This window comes from Centroberyx gerrardi, chromosome 13 (genome assembly GCF_048128805.1).
Source record: "Centroberyx gerrardi isolate f3 chromosome 13, fCenGer3.hap1.cur.20231027, whole genome shotgun sequence".
NCBI lineage: Eukaryota > Metazoa > Chordata > Actinopteri > Beryciformes > Berycidae > Centroberyx > Centroberyx gerrardi.
The window spans coordinates 24,157,996-24,175,853 of NC_136009.1; the positions used below are offsets into that span (position 1 = coordinate 24,157,996).

Consider the following 17,858-nt stretch of genomic DNA (forward strand, 5'->3'; position numbering starts at 1 on the left):
TGACCTGAATAGAAACTGAAGGTATTCTTTACTTTTCTCTCTTTCTCTCTTCTTTTTATTTTGCCATTGATGTCCCCTGTACTTATGTTTTTGTGAATAACTTGTAACTCACAACATTAGTGCTATGTTTATGTTTGTAATATAAACTTTTCTAATGAAAAACACCTTTCAGGTTTTCAGTTTGTGTTGTTTTTATTGATCAAAAAAAGTGTAATACATTCACCCAATACATGGTAATGTCCATGAATAACCATGAATCCACTCCAGCACTCAAAACTTCTAACACACTCCAACACTGTCATTCCACAGTAACATTATTTTATATGGGATAATGTACATACAGTTGTTCAATACAGCTTCTCTGGGAAGTTCAATCTTTAGTTTTGAATGAGAACAGGAACCACATGTATAAAAACGTCACACAATGTAAACTCAGTGTGCCGTTTTCTGGTGGGACTTCAGACTGGAGCGCTGGGTGAAGCATTTCCCGCACAGCGCGCACTCGTAGGGCTTCTCCCCGCTGTGGACCACGGCGTGTCTGATGAGGTTACACTGCTTGGTGAAGCTCCTGCCGCACTGCAGGCAGCTGAACGGCTTTTCCCCCGTGTGACTCCTCAGGTGCTCTTTGAGCTGGCTGAACCTCATGAAGCTTTTGCCGCAGTACGTGCAGCTGAACCTCTTCTCGCCGACCCCGGACCTCCAGGGCGTCCTCATTCTCCTCACCAGGCCGAAGCTGCCGCGGCTGTATCCGTTGTAAGCCGAGGTCGCCGGGATCGGCGCCATCAAATCCTCGTTTTCGTTCCTCACGTGCGGCGCCAAGTCCCTGTACTGATGCTGCGTCGGTTGTGGGATCAAGCTGCTTTGTCCAATAGAGTTAATCTGGGTTAAAGTGTTGTGTCCCTCTTCTGGTGCTTGCACTGGCTGTGGTCGCTTGTAGCCAAACGCTCTGGCTCGCCGTTTCACCCGTGCCGCACTCACCACGGTCGACTGCGATTTCCCCACTGAGTGAATCGGTGGTTCCATATCTTCAGGTACAGAGTGACTCAAAGGCAGGCCGCTCTGAGACGTGAACATCGAAGGAATCTGCTCGTACTCTTGCGCGGCGTACGAGAAGCTCGGATCGCCGGCGTCTCGGCCCGGATTGGACGACCACAGCTGTCCGTCAGCTTCCTCCATGACGAACTGGTGGCCTGAATCAAGCGGGGCCACGCTCTCCACCGGCGCTTCCTCTTTCTCGTGTTTCACTGACAGTTCTGCTTCGCCTTGGTTTCCGTTGGGCTGCTGCTCTGGGAATGTGTCATAGCCGTCTGTCGGGGGAAGCAGGGATCCGGGGTCGGCTGGGTTCTCCGCTGGGTGGTAATGCTCCACAAAGCCTTCGGTCTGGGCGGGTTCTGTGTCTTCAAAACACGCCGGCTGCCCGGCTCCAGACACTAGAGAAAACACAGGAACCACAACATCAGTACTTCATAGTGATGCATGACACCAGTTTGTGTATAGAGGCTTTGCATTCATAAATCTCAAAGTCTCCTAGCAACCACAGCTGGCTCCATCATGGAGGTTCATTAGAGGACTGGCTATGTGTAAATATTGCCAAATACATAACAACAAGGCAAGAAAAAAAGAGATATCTGAAAAAGGATGTTGTGGTGTGGGTTGTAGGTCAATTCAGTAATGTTATATATAAATGTAAATGGTTTGTTTCCACAGATTTGTTTCCAAATGTATGTTACTGTGACACTAGTCTCTACTCCAAAGTACAAAAAGTTGTAGTTTGAGAAGAGTCAGCTCAGTTAACCTGAACAAACTGTTGTTTGGGGGCTTTTTTTTTAGCTAGCCAACTAGCCAGCAGGATCATTTAGCAAAGTAACCGATCTGGCCGTAACCGAGCTGATGTAATCTAAACACAAAACTGATCAGATGCATCAGTGGCAAAATGATCAGTTCCCAGTCAAAAACAGCACAGAGATTAATCATGTATATTGAATTCTGTTGTATGGTTTGAAATGCAATCAGCTGTTCACAGCCAATGTTGCCCGGGAACTGAGGAGCTCCAATATGGCCGCCAGAAGGTGCGTTATGTCAACTGAAAGCCCTCTATAGGAGCGTGTATAGTTATTTGTGTTTGTGTGTGTGATTCCAGTCTGAGTGAGAGAATGAGTTTCTGTGTGTGTCTGTGTGTGTAATACCTACTGTGTACAGGTGAACGTGCAGTTCCTTTGACTGTAAAAGTGTGTGTGTGTGTGTGTATTTGCATGTGTAACTGTGTGAGCGAGTTAACATGTGACTGCTGACTCACTCAGCTTCTCCTGCGGGTCGCTCTTCCACTCGTCTTCCTCTGCAGACTCCTCTTTGATCAGGATGGGTTCGGCTTCTCCAGCAGGCTCCATGTCTGCACACTGCAACGACACGCAACACATTACAACCTCCAACAGAAAATCCAGAGTGTAACTAACTCACACACTCTAGAGACAGATAAATACACACACACACACACACACACACACACACACACACACACACACACACACACACACACACACAGGTCATGTAGAGAAGGGTAAACAGTTTACCGACCTCCTCAAGCTGATATACTCTAAGCATTGGTTATATGAATATACAGTATATATTATTAAGTCGTACCGGACTGACTGATAGATCGGATTCAATAACAAATCCTTACCAACAACAACTATAGCAAATTTAGTAAAATATCCTTTAGGAATATTAAAGTGATACTATAGGAAACATAAAATACCATAACAGTAGGATCACTAGTCACTATAAACTCAGTATTGAGTACCACAGATACTCTTAAATCCCTATAGGAATATTACAGTAATACCATAGTTGATAAAAAATACTATTATAAACTCACTATTGAGTACTGCAGAGACACTATGAGTCCCCATGGAAATATTATACAAATATTACAGCGATTTTAAGCTTTATGGAAATTAATACTATTCAGAACTAGTTAGATTTGTGGTTGTTCTTTATTGGGGTTACAGCTTACGGATCAGGCACCATTTGATTTTCCACACCATATGATACCAAGTCACTGTGTTTTACCTGTGGAGGCTGAATTTGCTCCTCAGCATCCATCTGTCTGTCCCAAGCTGCTGTCTCCCTCTCTTTGTTCAAAACTGCCTTGACTAGAGGAGAATACCTTTCAGCAGCCGGGGGGTAAAAACCTGAAGAGAAGGAAAAAACAACAACATACACATACCATTAAAGATGTCTTTCCAAAGCAGCCAGTTAACTGCCTGTACACAAAAATACTCCTGAAACATCTGCATGCCAATATACACTCACTGGCCAAAATAATGGGAACACTAAGTTTCCATAAAATATAAAAGAGCTGTCACGTGTTTGTTAAGCAAAACCTGCAGCCCCTGTTCCGAATCTGACTTCTCAACCCCCCTGTTCTTACTCCGATTAATCTGGAAAACTGGTGTTCCCATTATTTTGGCCGGTGAGTGCGGGCTCTATCTCCCTCCACACCTTTCCTCCTGGCTCTCATCCTCGTCCTCCTCAGCTCTGCCTCCATCGCCTCGCATTTCCTCTTCAGCACGTCGATGTCCCGCTGGCTCTGACTGATTTCCAGGCGTAAAAGCGCACAGCTGTCATCCACTCGCCTGTTTATCTCTGCCACAGCTGCCTTGGCCAGGATCTCCATGACGGACACCAGCTGGCTCTGGAAGCTGCAGCTCTCCATCTTGCTCCGACTCGCTCTCTTTCTTACTAAAAGGATGTAAAGTTGCTTGTAAACGCTGTCGATAATTCACTTTTTTCGGATAAACACCCTACAAATCCCTAATCACAACGCTGTGTTTGTCATTGCCGGAGTGAGGGAGACGTGTGTTTGTGTGTGTGTGTGAACCCCACTAGCGTCTACCTTCATATCCGACGCACCGGTGACGTTGCATTATTACCGTAAAGTTTGTAATATATCCGCAGCGCAAATAGTCCTGATGACCTCTTTATCAGTGGGTCAGATTAAAGAGGCACTTAATAACAGATGCCTTATCAGATAAATACCAAGCATTCCAGTAATTATTATTCCCTATATCTATGTCACTTTTGCATCCCTCATTTTCATTATTCCCTCAACTGTTTGTAGAATAGTAGTTCGTTATAACAGCTTGATTTGCTGATGTATCATAGCAACTGAAATCTCCTGCAGTTAATTAGGGATTGTCACAAACTGCCACAAAGTACCACAAAATATCACAATTCAAGTACAGTCAAGAGTTATAGCATCTGCCATATAATCTTTCATCTATATGAGCATTATATATAACAATAATTATAATAATTGTTGTAGATTATATATGCTATTATTTAAATATTGTCTTTTTGCATATTCTGATGATACATTCACATTGTTATTAACCAGGTAATTTGATGCACCTGCAGTTAAGCCTCCTATTGCCAACATATAGTCCCTCTCCACATGAAAAATTAGATTAATGTGATGCAGATTCATGTCTAATTAGATTAAGAAGTGTTCCTTACATGTAACACTGATCTATATTAACTGTTAACTCTCAGCCTTTTAGAATTGCATGGGAAATATCACATCTAACAAAATTCTTTTACTCTGAGTACATTTTAAATGAGCTACTTTTTACTTTTACTTAAGTAGATTTTTACACAAGTACTTTTACTTCTACTTTAGCAAAATATCAGCAAATTCGACTTGAGTAGGACATTTTAGTACTTTCCACCCAGGTTGCGATATGCTTTGTGGTTCTTCATGGCAACTGGTGGAGATGAGTAGAACCTGTTAAGTAGCATGGAGCTCCAACTGACACAGTCAAAAGAAATGAGCCAAACACATTTGTTTAGTTCTGAAGTTGTCTTAAAGGTAAAAGTATTGTCTCCCTTGCTCTCAGATTGACAGACACACTGGCCTACAGGCCTATACACTGAGATAGATACGGTAGATAAGGGAAATAGATTCACTGTACAGATACACTGAACTGATTTCCCTATTCAATCAGCAGAGGCGGAGATAATGTGTGCCACATACAGAGAGAGAAAGCACAAAAGGAGGAGAGACACTCAGGAAGTCAACAGGGGAAGTTTAGTGGTTTCTTGCGTCACCATTTCTATGCTGCTGCTTGTGTGCCGGTGCTGAGTGAAGGTAGGAACATTCGTATTCGCTTTTTTTATTTTTACCAATTTCTTTCTCACATTTCCACCTCGAAAGTCATCCCTAAACTTAGGCAGAGAAGGGGGGACGGCGGACCAAGAGGTGTAGAAGCAGGTGTCAGAGAGATGGAGGTGGTGGAGGGTTAGTTTGTATAATATGTGACTATATGTTTTCTGGCAGAGGCTTGGAGAATGCTTGACTTCCGCTACAGGCAAAGGGGCCGCAATGGCCGTGACAGGCAGGCAGGCAGGCAGGGAGGGAGAGGCAGAGCGGGCCTGTACCGGCCACAGTGTCCAGGCTCCAGCTGAGGTTTGAGGTCTAGGTGTGTCCAGCTGCCCAGAGAGAAAACACGGTGTGACCGGAGTAAAAGGATTCATTGGCTTATTCCGCTGAATACGAGAACTAAGGGAGTAAAGGGTGTGGCCTGATATTCGAAAATAAAATGAGAGCATCAGGGGGAAGTGGAGCGACACATATGCACGCCGCGGATTCACTGCAATTTGCTGTTTGTTTGATTCAGGGAGAGCTCAAGTTCAAGTTTATTTATATAGCTCTTTATCACATGCATGTCTCAAAGGACTTTACAGAGAATAAGCCTAACTAGATCCAACAGAATCTAGCAGAATGATATAGGACAAACATCAGGAAGACACACAAAAGCAGATTTTAGCAAGACATGACAGCCTTGCACCTCCAGCTTTAGACCTTCAGTGCATAAATGAAAAACTTCCAAGAGAGAGTGTGTGTGTGTGTTGCAAAGTTGCCGTTGCCTCTTTATCACATGCATGTCTCAAAGGACTTTACAGAGAATAAGCCTAACTAGATCCAACAGAATCTAGCAGAATGATATAGGACAAACATCAGGAAGACACACAAAAGCAGATTTTAGCAAGACGTAACAGCCTTGCACCTCCAGCTTTAGACCTTCAGTGCATAAAGGAAAAACTTCCAAGAGAGAGAGAGTGTGTGTGTGTTGCAAAGTTGCCGTTTGCATGAAGACAAATTTCTGCCATTTCTGACTTTGCAGGGTGAAAGGCACGTGGAGGTATGTCCTAACACTCACAACTTCAGCATACCAACGCATAGGGGAACAACCTGTACCCAACAACATGCACTGAAACAAAACAGTCAAATCACTGATATGTGCGCTGTGACCACAAAGCCAGGTTCACACTAAGCGACGGCGGCAGCTCAGTCAACACCTCCAGCGGACGCGCAGTCGGTGCAGTCGCTCGCCAACAGAGCGGCTCGGTCTGGATGTGAGGTGAGGCAGCAGGGAAGAAGAGATGCGGAGAGTCCGGAGGAAAGTGGGGAACAAAGACAAGGTGTTTGGGTGTGATCTGCTGGAGCACCTGACCGCCTCCAGTCAGGAGAGTAAGTCAAGGGCCTATTCTATTCTATTCTATTCTATTCTATAGACTTTACTTGTCACTGAAGGGCTTCTTTTCATGGCAGGCATGAAAACATACACTAAAAACTGTACTCTCTACATGTAAACGGTTGCCTATGTTTAAAAGCAGTAACCTTATAAGAAAATGAAACTGAAACAGAAAATTATGTAACCAACCGACACTTAAATATTCATAATTTGGAAATGTCATTAAATGCATATAGATACTACACATCCATTTAGGAAAAAAAGAAGTGTTAAATGATGCACACAAATGATTCCAATCCCCTAAAATAAAAAAATAAAAAAAATAGCTCAAGATAGAGTGGTATATGGCTAATAACAGCAATGATGGTTGACTCTTTTTTGTCAGCAATTATTTTGTGTGTGGTAAGTGGCGGTTATGCCATTTTGCGATGAAACTCTCCAGGTGGACAGAAGCCAAGGGAGAACTTGCCTAAACGGTTTTTAATTCAAGTCCATTCAACTGTTACACATCGGTTAGGAGTCATATACTGCTACTGCATATCTCTAAAGAGTCCTTTTTGCTGTTATATATCCCATAAGAGTCCATTCTGCCATTACATAACTGTTAAGAGCTGATTTTGCTGCTATATTTCAATGAAGAGTCTACTCATCCAGTCTATATATTACAGTCATTAGCCATTTCCCACAGTTCCCCAGGTCTTGCGAAGCTGCAGTGAGTTTGTTGAGCACCATGGAGTTGTGGATGGAATATACAGGCTGTCAGGGGTGTCATCCAACATACAGAAACTGAGGTAAATTGTGTGTGTGTGTGTGTCAGCATCTGTGTGTCTCTCTTTGTATGCAGGTTGATGTCCTTCATCAAAGGTTTCGAAGGTTTGTGTGTGTTGCGTTGACATGCTCTCATGTGAATTTCTGTTTCCTGCCTCCAACCAGGAGTGAGTTCGACAGCGATGGGAGTCCAGATCTCAACAAGGATCTGTACCTGCAGGACATCCACTGTGTCAGCTCGCTGTGTAAAGCCTACTTCAGAGAGCTGCCCAACCCGCTGCTCACATACCAGCTCTATGACAAGTTTGCTGTGAGTAGCTCCTCTCAAATTGGAAGAAACAGACACAGAAATACCATTTTCCTCCTTTGCATTCATGGAAAAAAACCAAGAAACTGTCAAATTCCCCAACAAAAACACAGACAAGTATGGTCCCAGTGTTTAGAACAATGCTTTTTACCACAATGAAAAAGTAAATAAGGGATTTGAAGTCTGAATACTGCATTAGGACCAAACCTGCGACCATAACAAGGAACATGGAACCAAAACTCCATCCTCCATCCAAAGACTATAGAACTATAGAACTATAAAACACTGATAAATAGTACTAACATATTTATTCCAACCCTCTTACACACTCCCCTGTTACTGTAGGAGGCTGTGGCCATCCAGCTGGAGGAGGAGAGGCTGGTAAAGATCACAGATGTGCTGAAAGAACTGCCATCGCCACATTACAGGTACTGTTGCATACTGTACTGCCTTTTTACTGACACACAGGATCTGATGTAGCTGTCTCACATGCTGTCAAACCAGGGTGAGTACCTATAACCTGGCTTGGATGTTAGGGGAAAGACGATTGGGTGACAGTGGGTATGTCACTGCGGTTGTCAATTAAGCATTACAGCATTGTTGAATTACATCTGCAATACCTCCTCCTATTTCATATCTATCCATACTGTAACAGCGTGTGCAATGAAGCCTACAAACAACTTTTAAGGAGTGAAATAGTAATGAGATTAAACAATGCCTATTTTTTTTTTTTTAAACAACAATACCCTCTTTTTTCAGCAGGGAATAGTGGGAATAGTTGTAATCCCAAATGCCATATATTCATTATAAAAAACCTTTACCTGAGGTTCATCATGTAATATCTCAAAAATAAGGGGCATGTCATCTGCAAACCTGTTATCATTATGACAAAGACAAAGTTATCTGCTTTCCGCAAAAAATGATGTAATTTGTTCTAAATTTGTGCACTTCTTTCCAAATGGTGGATATCTCATGGTGTGACTAAACTCTTTGCTTTTTTTTTTTTTTTGACTGTCTTTTTTGAATCTCCCTGCCCTTGTTCCTGTCAGGACTCTGGAGTTTCTGATGCGTCACCTCGTCAGGATGGCCTCTCACTCCTCAGAGACCAACATGCACGCCAGGAACCTCGCCATCGTCTGGGCGCCCAATCTGCTCAGGTTTGCTTATGGCACTTACATAGATATCTGTGTTATATGTGTTTTTTTTTTTATCCATCCATGTTGAATTGCCATTGAGCCAGACACTGAACCGCTACCTGCTCTCCTTTGGAAAGCGTGTGTGTGTGTGTGTATGGGTGTGTGTGTGTGTGTGTGTGTCTCAGAGGGATATGTGACAAGATAAAACCTTAATTACACTTTGTCTAATATAATGACTGAAGAGCTCTAAATTCTAAATATGAACACATTTAATTAATGAGACTATGGGTTTAATGTATAATGAATATTATTAGAATATTATTAGATGTGCTAAACGGATTTGTATAAATATAATGCCCAACAGGATTATTAATGCATTCATTCATTCATTTTCATTCTTTCATTCATTCATTCATCCATCCTGTCCCTTCTATCCTCCTTTCTTCCTCCCTTCTTTTCTTCCTTCATTCATCCATCCATTTGTTCCTTCCTCCCTCCCTTCCTTCTGGCATTCATTCAGTCATTCAACCATTCATTCCATCTTTCTGGCCTTCCTTTCCTGCCTCCTAATTTCCTTCCGACACTCATTCATTCACTCACTCTTCTCTTCTCCTTCCGTCTATCCTTCATCCATCCATGCTTCACTTCCTTCATTCCTTTCAGCATTCATTCCCATTCCTTGCTTTCTTCCTTCCCTTCTTCCTTCCAATATTCATCATTAGCCAATCAATCAATCAATCAATCAATCAAGCAATAACCACAGTGAACTGATCTCTTCTGTGTGAAAAGGTCAAAGGACATTGAGGCGTCTGGTTTTAACGGTACAGCAGCCTTCATGGAGGTCAGAGTCCAGTCCATCGTGGTGGAGTTCATCCTCACACACGTCCCTCAGCTGTTTCCTGAGGAAGGTAACACACACACATACACACACACACACACATACACACACACACACACACACACACACACATACACACACAAATACCTATCACCTATTTCTGCCTTATTCAGGTGCATCTCTTGAGAGGCGGAAGTCCCTCCCATCCCCGTCAGCGATGTGCAGTCAGGACGAGCCATTTTTCAGGTCCGTTCCCCCTCAGTTTCCCACCAGCTTTGGTAACATCAGTCCAGGAGACGGTCCTCTTCCCATAAGGCCCTACCACGCTATCATCGAAGGCACTGACAAGTACGTACACCCATCTATCTATCTATCTATCTATCTATCTATCTATCTATCTATCTATCTATCTATCTATCCGTCTATCTATCTGTCTACAGTGTCTGAAACAGAGTAGTTCTGTCTCAAACATACGAGCCTTTCCCATTCCCATCCAAAATTCCCATTACTGTTCCAGGAGTCCAGCTTGGAAAAACCAGTGAAGAGACATAGAAGTGTATCTCTACATTCCAGATTTATATGTTTAACCATTTACCACACAGGCGCTTTGATAACTTCAAGCTCATGCTATGTTGAAAATCGAACTTAATTTGTATTTTGAGGATTCTAACCAGAATAAAAACTACTGTACTTTCCTTGTTCCTCGAGATTGATTCATATGATCTTAATAAACTAGAATGACACCTGAAAAAACAAACAAACAAAAAAGTAATGCTGTGTAGCTTTACAGTGTATATGCTGCCATAATGACATGATGTCAGACAACTGCATCTTGGAAAACTCGGGGGTTGAGAAATCTTGTTTCCTACCTGAAAATTCCTACTTGAAGGGCCGTTCCACTGCAGTTTTCCTAGTCGGAACTCAGAATTTCCGACTTTCCAAGAACTCTCAAACGCAGCTTTAATCCGTGGGTCAGGAACATTGATAAAAGGCAGGTTTCTATGAAGACTGTCACGTTTTTTTAATAGAACAAGTTATTGATACATCAGATCCTGTGTCTTGTTCACTTCAGGAGAAAAGGATCTCTGAAGGGCAGGAAGTGGAGGTCCATCTTCAACATCGGAGGCCGGTTCCCCGACCCTCGACGGAGGAACAAGAGCTCAGCCAAAGGTGTGAAACTGCCTCAGTTCCTCTAATCACTCCTAGCAAGATCATTTCTCTTTTGCAAGAATTTGCATGGCTTTACTGGTAATAAGTTGTGGTATGTTTCCTGATCACTGCTCTGTATTTTCTATTTCAATATGTTTAATAATATTTTATATCAATTAACATAAGCAAACAACAAACCCTCCCAATCCAATTCAATCCAATCCATGTATTTGCTAGAGGGGAAGATTTCTCACTTTCTGGCCAAAAAACAGAGGAAGAATTTACTATATTGTTAAAAACCGATTATCACAAAAACTCCTTTTCCATCTCTATTAGGGTTCTCTTAGGGTTAAGATGAGTCTTAGATTCATAACCAACTTTTGGTGAAAATTATGACGTTGGGGCTTTCCGCTTTGCCACAAAGGATCTCTGACCGCAGGTTTGAAGTTGTACTCAGTTCCTCCACCCTCACTCCACTGTTAGATTTTAAATATTTTGTTTTTGTTTCAGAGAAAGACCGGCCGGCTCTGAGACCAGCGAGAAGCATGGACTCCCTCAGCAGCCCGGCCTTTCCAAACGAAGGTAATACTCATCTTTCTCTTGATGGCTTCCTCTAAAATAGCTTTCCCAATAAAGCAAACACTCTGACTACTGCAGAATGACAGACAGATGAATGCCATAAATACTGTATTACCTCTATTAAAGAATCCACCGATTATTCACAAGGATCAGAATCTGAGATAAAATGTGAATGTGAATCTACAGACTGAACAGAAATGTCCATTAGATGTTTAGTTTTAACCTGCTGGGAGAACCAGATGGGTGGAGTTTGCAACATCAAAACAATTCAGATAGTGTCAGATAGGTTGTCAATCACTGGAAAGCATATTCAAAATTTAAAATACTTTGCTGTGATTGTCCCATGAGGTAAACCCCACCCACCTGGTACACCAAGCAGCCTAAAACAAAGGCTGAAAATTATTTCCAAATAAAATCTCTGGTATAGATTTTGTTTGTTAGGATGCAGATTCACATTCATACTTTTGCTCAGATTGAACTGTTGGAAAAGCTGAGTCTATTTGGCCCAGGTCTTACCCGTCTTTTATACTCCAGGTTCCAGACACAAGGCCCACCCTTCCCAGCGCCCTCCATCAACCCACATCTCTCCCCTCGCCGTTCCCTCTCCCCAACCTGGCGCCGAGGCCGGGGCGTCTGCCAGCAGCGGATACGCCGTGACCTACCGCCGGGGTACGGGGGTGGTCAGCGGGGGCGGGGGCACCCAGGGCACCTACAACACCCTGGACCCCGACGGGTTAGGGGCCACGGGCGGCGAGGGCCAGTCGCACCCGTCCAGATCCCCGGGACTCTCCACCAAAGTGGGCCGGCGGGCCGCCATGCACATCACCGGGCCTCACCTGGTCACCGTGCCCCTGCATATCACCTCCAACCTGGCGCTTGGGGTGCTGCAAGGGGGCGGGGGGGACAGGGTGATCCACTGTAGGAGGAATAAGAACGGAGGGGACAAGGTGGAAGGAGCGAAGGAGGGAGGAGAGAGGGTGGAGCGGAAGGATGGAAGAGAAACGGAAAGGAAGGAGAAAGGCGGAAGGGTCGTCGCGGCGGAGGATGCGAAAGAGGACAAATATGATGGAAGGAGTGTGAAAGACGAGGAGTTAGAGGAAGGGAAAGGGAGTACAGCAGTGGAGGAAACGGCTGAAGGAGCAAAAGAGGAGGAGAAGGAGGAGAAGGAGGAAGAGGAAGAGGCAGCGGCGGGAGAAGAGCGTCGACTGAAGCCGGAGCCTGCAGCGGGAGGCGGAGGCGAGGGTGGAGAGCAAGGTGCCAAACACCTGAATTCCAACACGGAGGAAGATGATGATGAAAACGGTGACGACAGTGACCTATACATGGGTAATTTCACTTATTTCGTAAACATGATCACCTTTTTTTTAAAGATTATTTTGGGGGCATTTTCACCTTTATTAGACAGTACAATGTAGAAGACTAGTAAAAGACTAGGGGATGACATACATGACATGACATTGCATTTACATGGTACACGCCTTAGACCACTGAACCAGAGCCTTATTTCATAAACATGATCACCTTTACTTTAAATACAACCACAAACACTGATTGGATAACTGTCGCTAAAGGAAATAAGGTCCTAACTGACACTAACACAAACAGAGACTGACATCAGTGCAAACCTCATTTACGAGAAAAAACTCAGAAATTTGTGAAAAAAAAACTGAAATTCTGAGTTCTTTTAACGCAAATTTCTGAGTTTAATCTCCGAATTTCTGAGTTTTTTCTCAGAAAATTATACCCCCCTCCCCCTGGCTGTGGTAAAAACAAATAAATTCACCTACAATGGCCCTAATACTCTGCCGTAGATCATTACACTCCTTATCATTGATTTCTTTTTATTTTGCAATCTAGGAATCCTGTTCTAACGTTGCGCTGTCTTGTTGTCACTCTGGATGTAACGTAAGGTAAACTCTAAGCCCAGCCTCTCTTTCGGTCACAGAAATGAAAGGTGCAGAGCCCGTTGCAGCAGCTGTTCCAGATTCCCCCCTGTCAGACACGAGTGTGTGCGGAGCCAGCAGTGTGTCGGATGTGTCTGATATCCTCAACTCTACTGAGGTGGATCCGGACGATCAGGAGATGTCTGGATACGTTCAGGATAACTTTGACTTCCTGGACCATATGGACTGCAGCGTCTCCATGCAGGTGTGTGTCTGTGTGTCCGTACGTGTCTGCGTGTGCTGATTTGTCTGTGTACTACATTCAGATGTGGGTCGAGCTGTATTTGCTGGTGTCATGTGAAAACCTCTCAACTTTCATGTTTTCACTTGACTTCAAGGATTACATGGTCCACTGTAGGTTGAAAAAATTCTCCGACCTCTTGGGCTGATGAAACCCTTAGAAAGCCCATTGGATAATGTCAAAAACGCATGGTGGGCAATCTGAAGACAAGGCTGTTTTCTTTGTATTTCCAAAATATATGTATCTTTTCAGGATCTAAGATCATTTTTCATTTGATTTATGCTCCCTGGAGTGCAAGATGGCAGGATTTGCAGCATAGGACAATACCATGAGTTCCAGAAAGCGCAACCCATTTGAAAGTTAATACACTTTTCTGTCATTTAAGTGATTGACAACTTATCTGAGACTATCTGAATTATCCTGATGTGGCAGACTCCGCCCATCATGGTAGTCTGTAGAAAAAAAAGTGGTTTTCTGCTAGTTTTCTATCACACCAGGTAGTTAGTTGCATTTACTCTGCATCCCTAGGTGTAAATCAGTCCCTGATTAGATGGTTAGAATGAGAACCAGCAGGGTTCTGTGTCCCAAGAACCAGGACTGACGGTGTGTTACACACAAGACTACGGGCTACAACAGCTACAAAACGGTCCGGTGTACCAAGCTACACTGTCACCAACAGACCGGAAAAGTGTTTATTATTATTTAGCAAATAATCATTCTTGTTAATTGAAATAGCTCAAATAAATAATAATAAAGTAAATACAACTACTCTAGCCTACCTTCAGTCTTCTCTAATTGGTTCACGCTTCACCGCATCATCAGGGAAAAGTTGAAACTTCAATTTGTGGTATTTGCAAATACTACTGAACCCAGATCTGAGTTGCTTTCACACTTTTCTCTCTCTCTCTCTCTCTCTCTCTCTCTCTCTCTCCTTTCCACCTTCTCCCTCTCAGATAAATGAGTTCTCTGTGGAGCCGCCCGGTTTCGAGGACGATGAGTATGAAGACATGGAGCAGCACAGGCCTTCCCCTCTTCCACAGGACGCTCCGCAGCTGCAGCCGCCTCCGAGCCCACACACACACACACACACACACACACACCTGCAGCCAGACACACACAGTCAGACCCAGTTAAACTCACACAGGCCGCTCAGCGCCGATGCACACGGACGACACGTGAAATCCCTCAGTTTGCCTTACATGACCCCGCCCTTCCTCCCAGCCCAGTTTTTCTCTGAAGAAGACGTTGTGGGTGATGACAACGATGATGATGATGATGATGATGATGATGATTACAGTGATGAGGATGACGAGGGAATGTTCTGTCAAAGCCTTCCGCCTAATTACAGTTTCCACAATCTGACCTGGCATGGTCCAGTCATTGATGCGGGCAAAGTCTTCTCCCCTTCCCTATCTTACAATCACACTGTTGGTAGAGTTCCTGTTGGCCAATCACAGAGCTCTGAGGGCACAGAGCTTGAGCCATTGGACGCTGAACTTTCTGTATGTAAAGAACCACCTATAAGAAATCAGGAGCAGGGAGAAGGGAAAGATGAAGAGGGACTGGAGAAGAAGGAGGAAGAGGAAGATAAAGCTGACCAGGAAGAAGACCAAATAGAAAGAAATATGCAAACACAAAGGTAAGATTGACTGATTGGTTGATTGATTTTTATTGATTTTAGGTGCCCAGCTCACATGGGTTGCATTACATATCCATACGTCACATTGCAATATGTGTTTATAACAAACATATTACTAAACAAACTCAGGCAAACAAGTGCTTTGCTGTCAATCCTAGACTTTACTTAATAAAGCGTGCAACAAAGAATTCACCTTGTCTGAAGCATATTTTGAGTCTTTCATAATCACTTAACCACAAAAAAATTGCAAAAGTGGAACTCGTTTTGCTATACAGTACATTTCTCAGCTCAGTATATAAAGAGCAATAAATCATGAAATTTCATTTCCTCTCAAACCGGATAACAGAAACAAACGCCACACGCAAAAATGAATCAAGGGGTTTTGTTCACTGAATCTTCGTCTAAATCAGCACATTGAGATGCAGTTTTAGGAACGACAAAGAAAGTCAACCGATCATCTGAAAAGCGGGATAACTTGTTCTTGTTCTTCATGCCTAGTTTATAGACCTCTAAACTGTCTTCATCTGTCGTCCATCCACAGCACAGCGGCAGCAGAAGAAGAAGAAGAAGAGCTCCATGCAGTTGATGCCGGCTTCGTGGAAGATGATCCAGGTGACACAGAAACAACCAGCTGTGTAGAGTTTCCCCTGCCAGAGACTGAGGACAGTGATGAAACAGTCAATATGGCTGACATGAGGGTCAAAGACGAGAAGGAAGCGGTTGAGAATGGTAAAAGCTCTGCAGGCCACTTTGATGATACCATGTATGAAACTGATTCCAGTGTTTTGGTTACGCTTCCAACTTGTCATGCGGTTTCTTGCGCTGAGACTGTTGATATTTCAGCAGAAGTTTCCAGAAAACTATCTGTGAGGGCAACAGAAGAGCCTAAAGCCAGTGTTAGGGGGGACAAGGCAGGAGAGAGCGATGAGGGAGAGGAGAGTAAGGTAGAAGAAGAGGTAGAGGACAGATTTGGAGGAAAAGGGGAGGCCGCGGAAATAAAAGAAAGTGAAGAGAACAAGGAAGGCGAAGGGATACCCGATGAAGAGCAGGGTGATGCACTTTGTGGGACGGGCTGCGAAATCTGGGACGAGTTTGAAGAAGTCGTATGTGCAATCATAGAAGGCGAGGAAAGTAGGAATGCTGAGACGAAAGAATGGAGAGAAGATAGAGGTATGACAGGAGATGCGGTCAAAGTTAAGGAGGAAGATGAGCAGATAGAGATGGAAAAGGCGGGTGATCTTAGCGAAGAGACAAACGTTTCGGAAGAGGGGATGATGAGGCAGGAGGAAGAGGAAGGAGCCATCATCAAGACAGAAGTTAAAACAGAAGTCGCGGCAACACAGATGGAGACTTTGTTCATCGAAGAAGACGACAAGAACCCAGAGACGCAGCAAGATTTCGAGAAACAAGGGATTAATTTGCCAAAGAGAAGTGAGTCAGATGACGGGAATGAGGAAGGAGATAGAGAAATCCAAGAGAAGCGTGAAGAGAAGAATGAGGAAGGAGATTCAAAAGAGCAAGGACAAGAGAACGAAGGCAAGGAGAGAGCCGAGGAGCGACCTCCGACACCGCCAGGCGTAGACGGAAAGGAGGAACAGCCGAAGGAGGTGAAGTCCGACGTCAAAGAGTCGAAGGAGGGCAAGAGCGAGGGGAGCGACAGCAGCCGAGGATCTGAGGCAGGAGTGGGCAGAAAGCTGGTGATCTCCAAGCAGGCCGCCTCTAAAGTGTACCAAGTGAAATCGGTGCCGGTGGTGCCGCCCAAGCCGCAGCACTGCCGACTCACCGCGCTCAGCCTCCGACAGCAGCAGCAGCAGCAGAGGGAGAGGGAGAGGGAAAACTCGGCGAAAGCGGTGACAGAAGCGGAACGGGAGAAATCCTGCGCGGCGGAACAGGGAAAAGACGGCGAGGGGGAAGACGAGAGCAGAGGGAGGAAGGAGAGGCAGGCGCTCAGGGAGAGGAGGAGGGACGGGGACGAGGGCGGGACGAGGGAGTCGAGTAGAAACAGTCCCCTCAGCATGTGTTTCGACGAGGCCGTCGCCATAGCGACCATGAGGCGAGGGAGGGAGAAGGAGAGCGAGAAGGAGAGGGAGAGACAGAGGGATTGGGGATATGAAGTACAGTGAAGGGTGTTTCGTCCGTCTGTATATTGAATTAAACAGAAACTGTGCAAAATACAGTTTTTCTACATGTAGCATAAAAGCTGTATTTTTACTGAAGTGTTGCCTTACTGATTTAGGATCTTTTTTAAAATATAATTTGCATTTACAACTACAGTATTTTCTACCCTAATGCTACCGAGAAGTGTAGGTGTTTGTGTGTCATGCACAGACTTGATGACCTGTCAGGCAACTAACATCACATAGGCAATCTAATAATTTAGTTGCGAGCTGTTCATTTAAGAAAAACCTCAGGAACTGAAAGTAAACAAACCGAGAGCTTGAAATGATAAGGTTGTATCTGGGTGGAGTGCAGCTCTGACATACTGAGCATCAAAGATTTAAACATACCATCTGGCAAAACTGTGATGTAGGCTACTATTTATCTTTTTAAATATTTAACCCCAAAAGATTCGTAAATATATGAAAAATAATAATGACACCACACAAGCACAAAGATCAGAAATATATTATGGATAACTCAATTTTGATTTAAAAACAAAGCTGAGATAGAACCTTACAATTTCAAGCTCACAAAATACTATTCATCTGATAATATAGCCTATATA

General features: G+C 44.0%; 2 protein-coding genes across 2 annotated transcripts; one reads left to right on the forward strand and one right to left on the reverse strand.

Moving 5' to 3' along the window:
• Positions 1-179: 179 nt before the first annotated feature.
• On the reverse strand, positions 180-3,863 carry LOC139928899 (uncharacterized). The gene is made up of 4 exons (XM_071921616.2): positions 3,502-3,863; positions 3,070-3,191; positions 2,297-2,396; positions 180-1,430 (listed from the first exon to the last, which is right to left on the reverse strand). The coding sequence occupies exons 1-4, from the start codon at positions 3,713-3,715 to the stop codon at positions 433-435; spliced, it is 1,434 nt and encodes a 477-aa protein (XP_071777717.2). The 5' UTR covers positions 3,716-3,863; the 3' UTR covers positions 180-432.
• A 2,373-nt stretch (positions 3,864-6,236) lies between these two features.
• arhgap30 (Rho GTPase activating protein 30) lies at positions 6,237-17,792 on the forward strand. The gene is made up of 13 exons (XM_078287809.1): positions 6,237-6,529; positions 7,222-7,324; positions 7,467-7,611; positions 7,954-8,036; positions 8,658-8,765; positions 9,534-9,652; positions 9,756-9,930; positions 10,655-10,752; positions 11,242-11,313; positions 11,845-12,636; positions 13,256-13,458; positions 14,448-15,133; positions 15,675-17,792. Exons 1-13 carry the CDS (start codon positions 6,442-6,444, stop codon positions 17,254-17,256), a joined length of 4,254 nt encoding a protein of 1,417 aa, XP_078143935.1. The 5' UTR covers positions 6,237-6,441; the 3' UTR covers positions 17,257-17,792.
• The last annotated feature ends 66 nt before the right edge of the window (positions 17,793-17,858 follow it).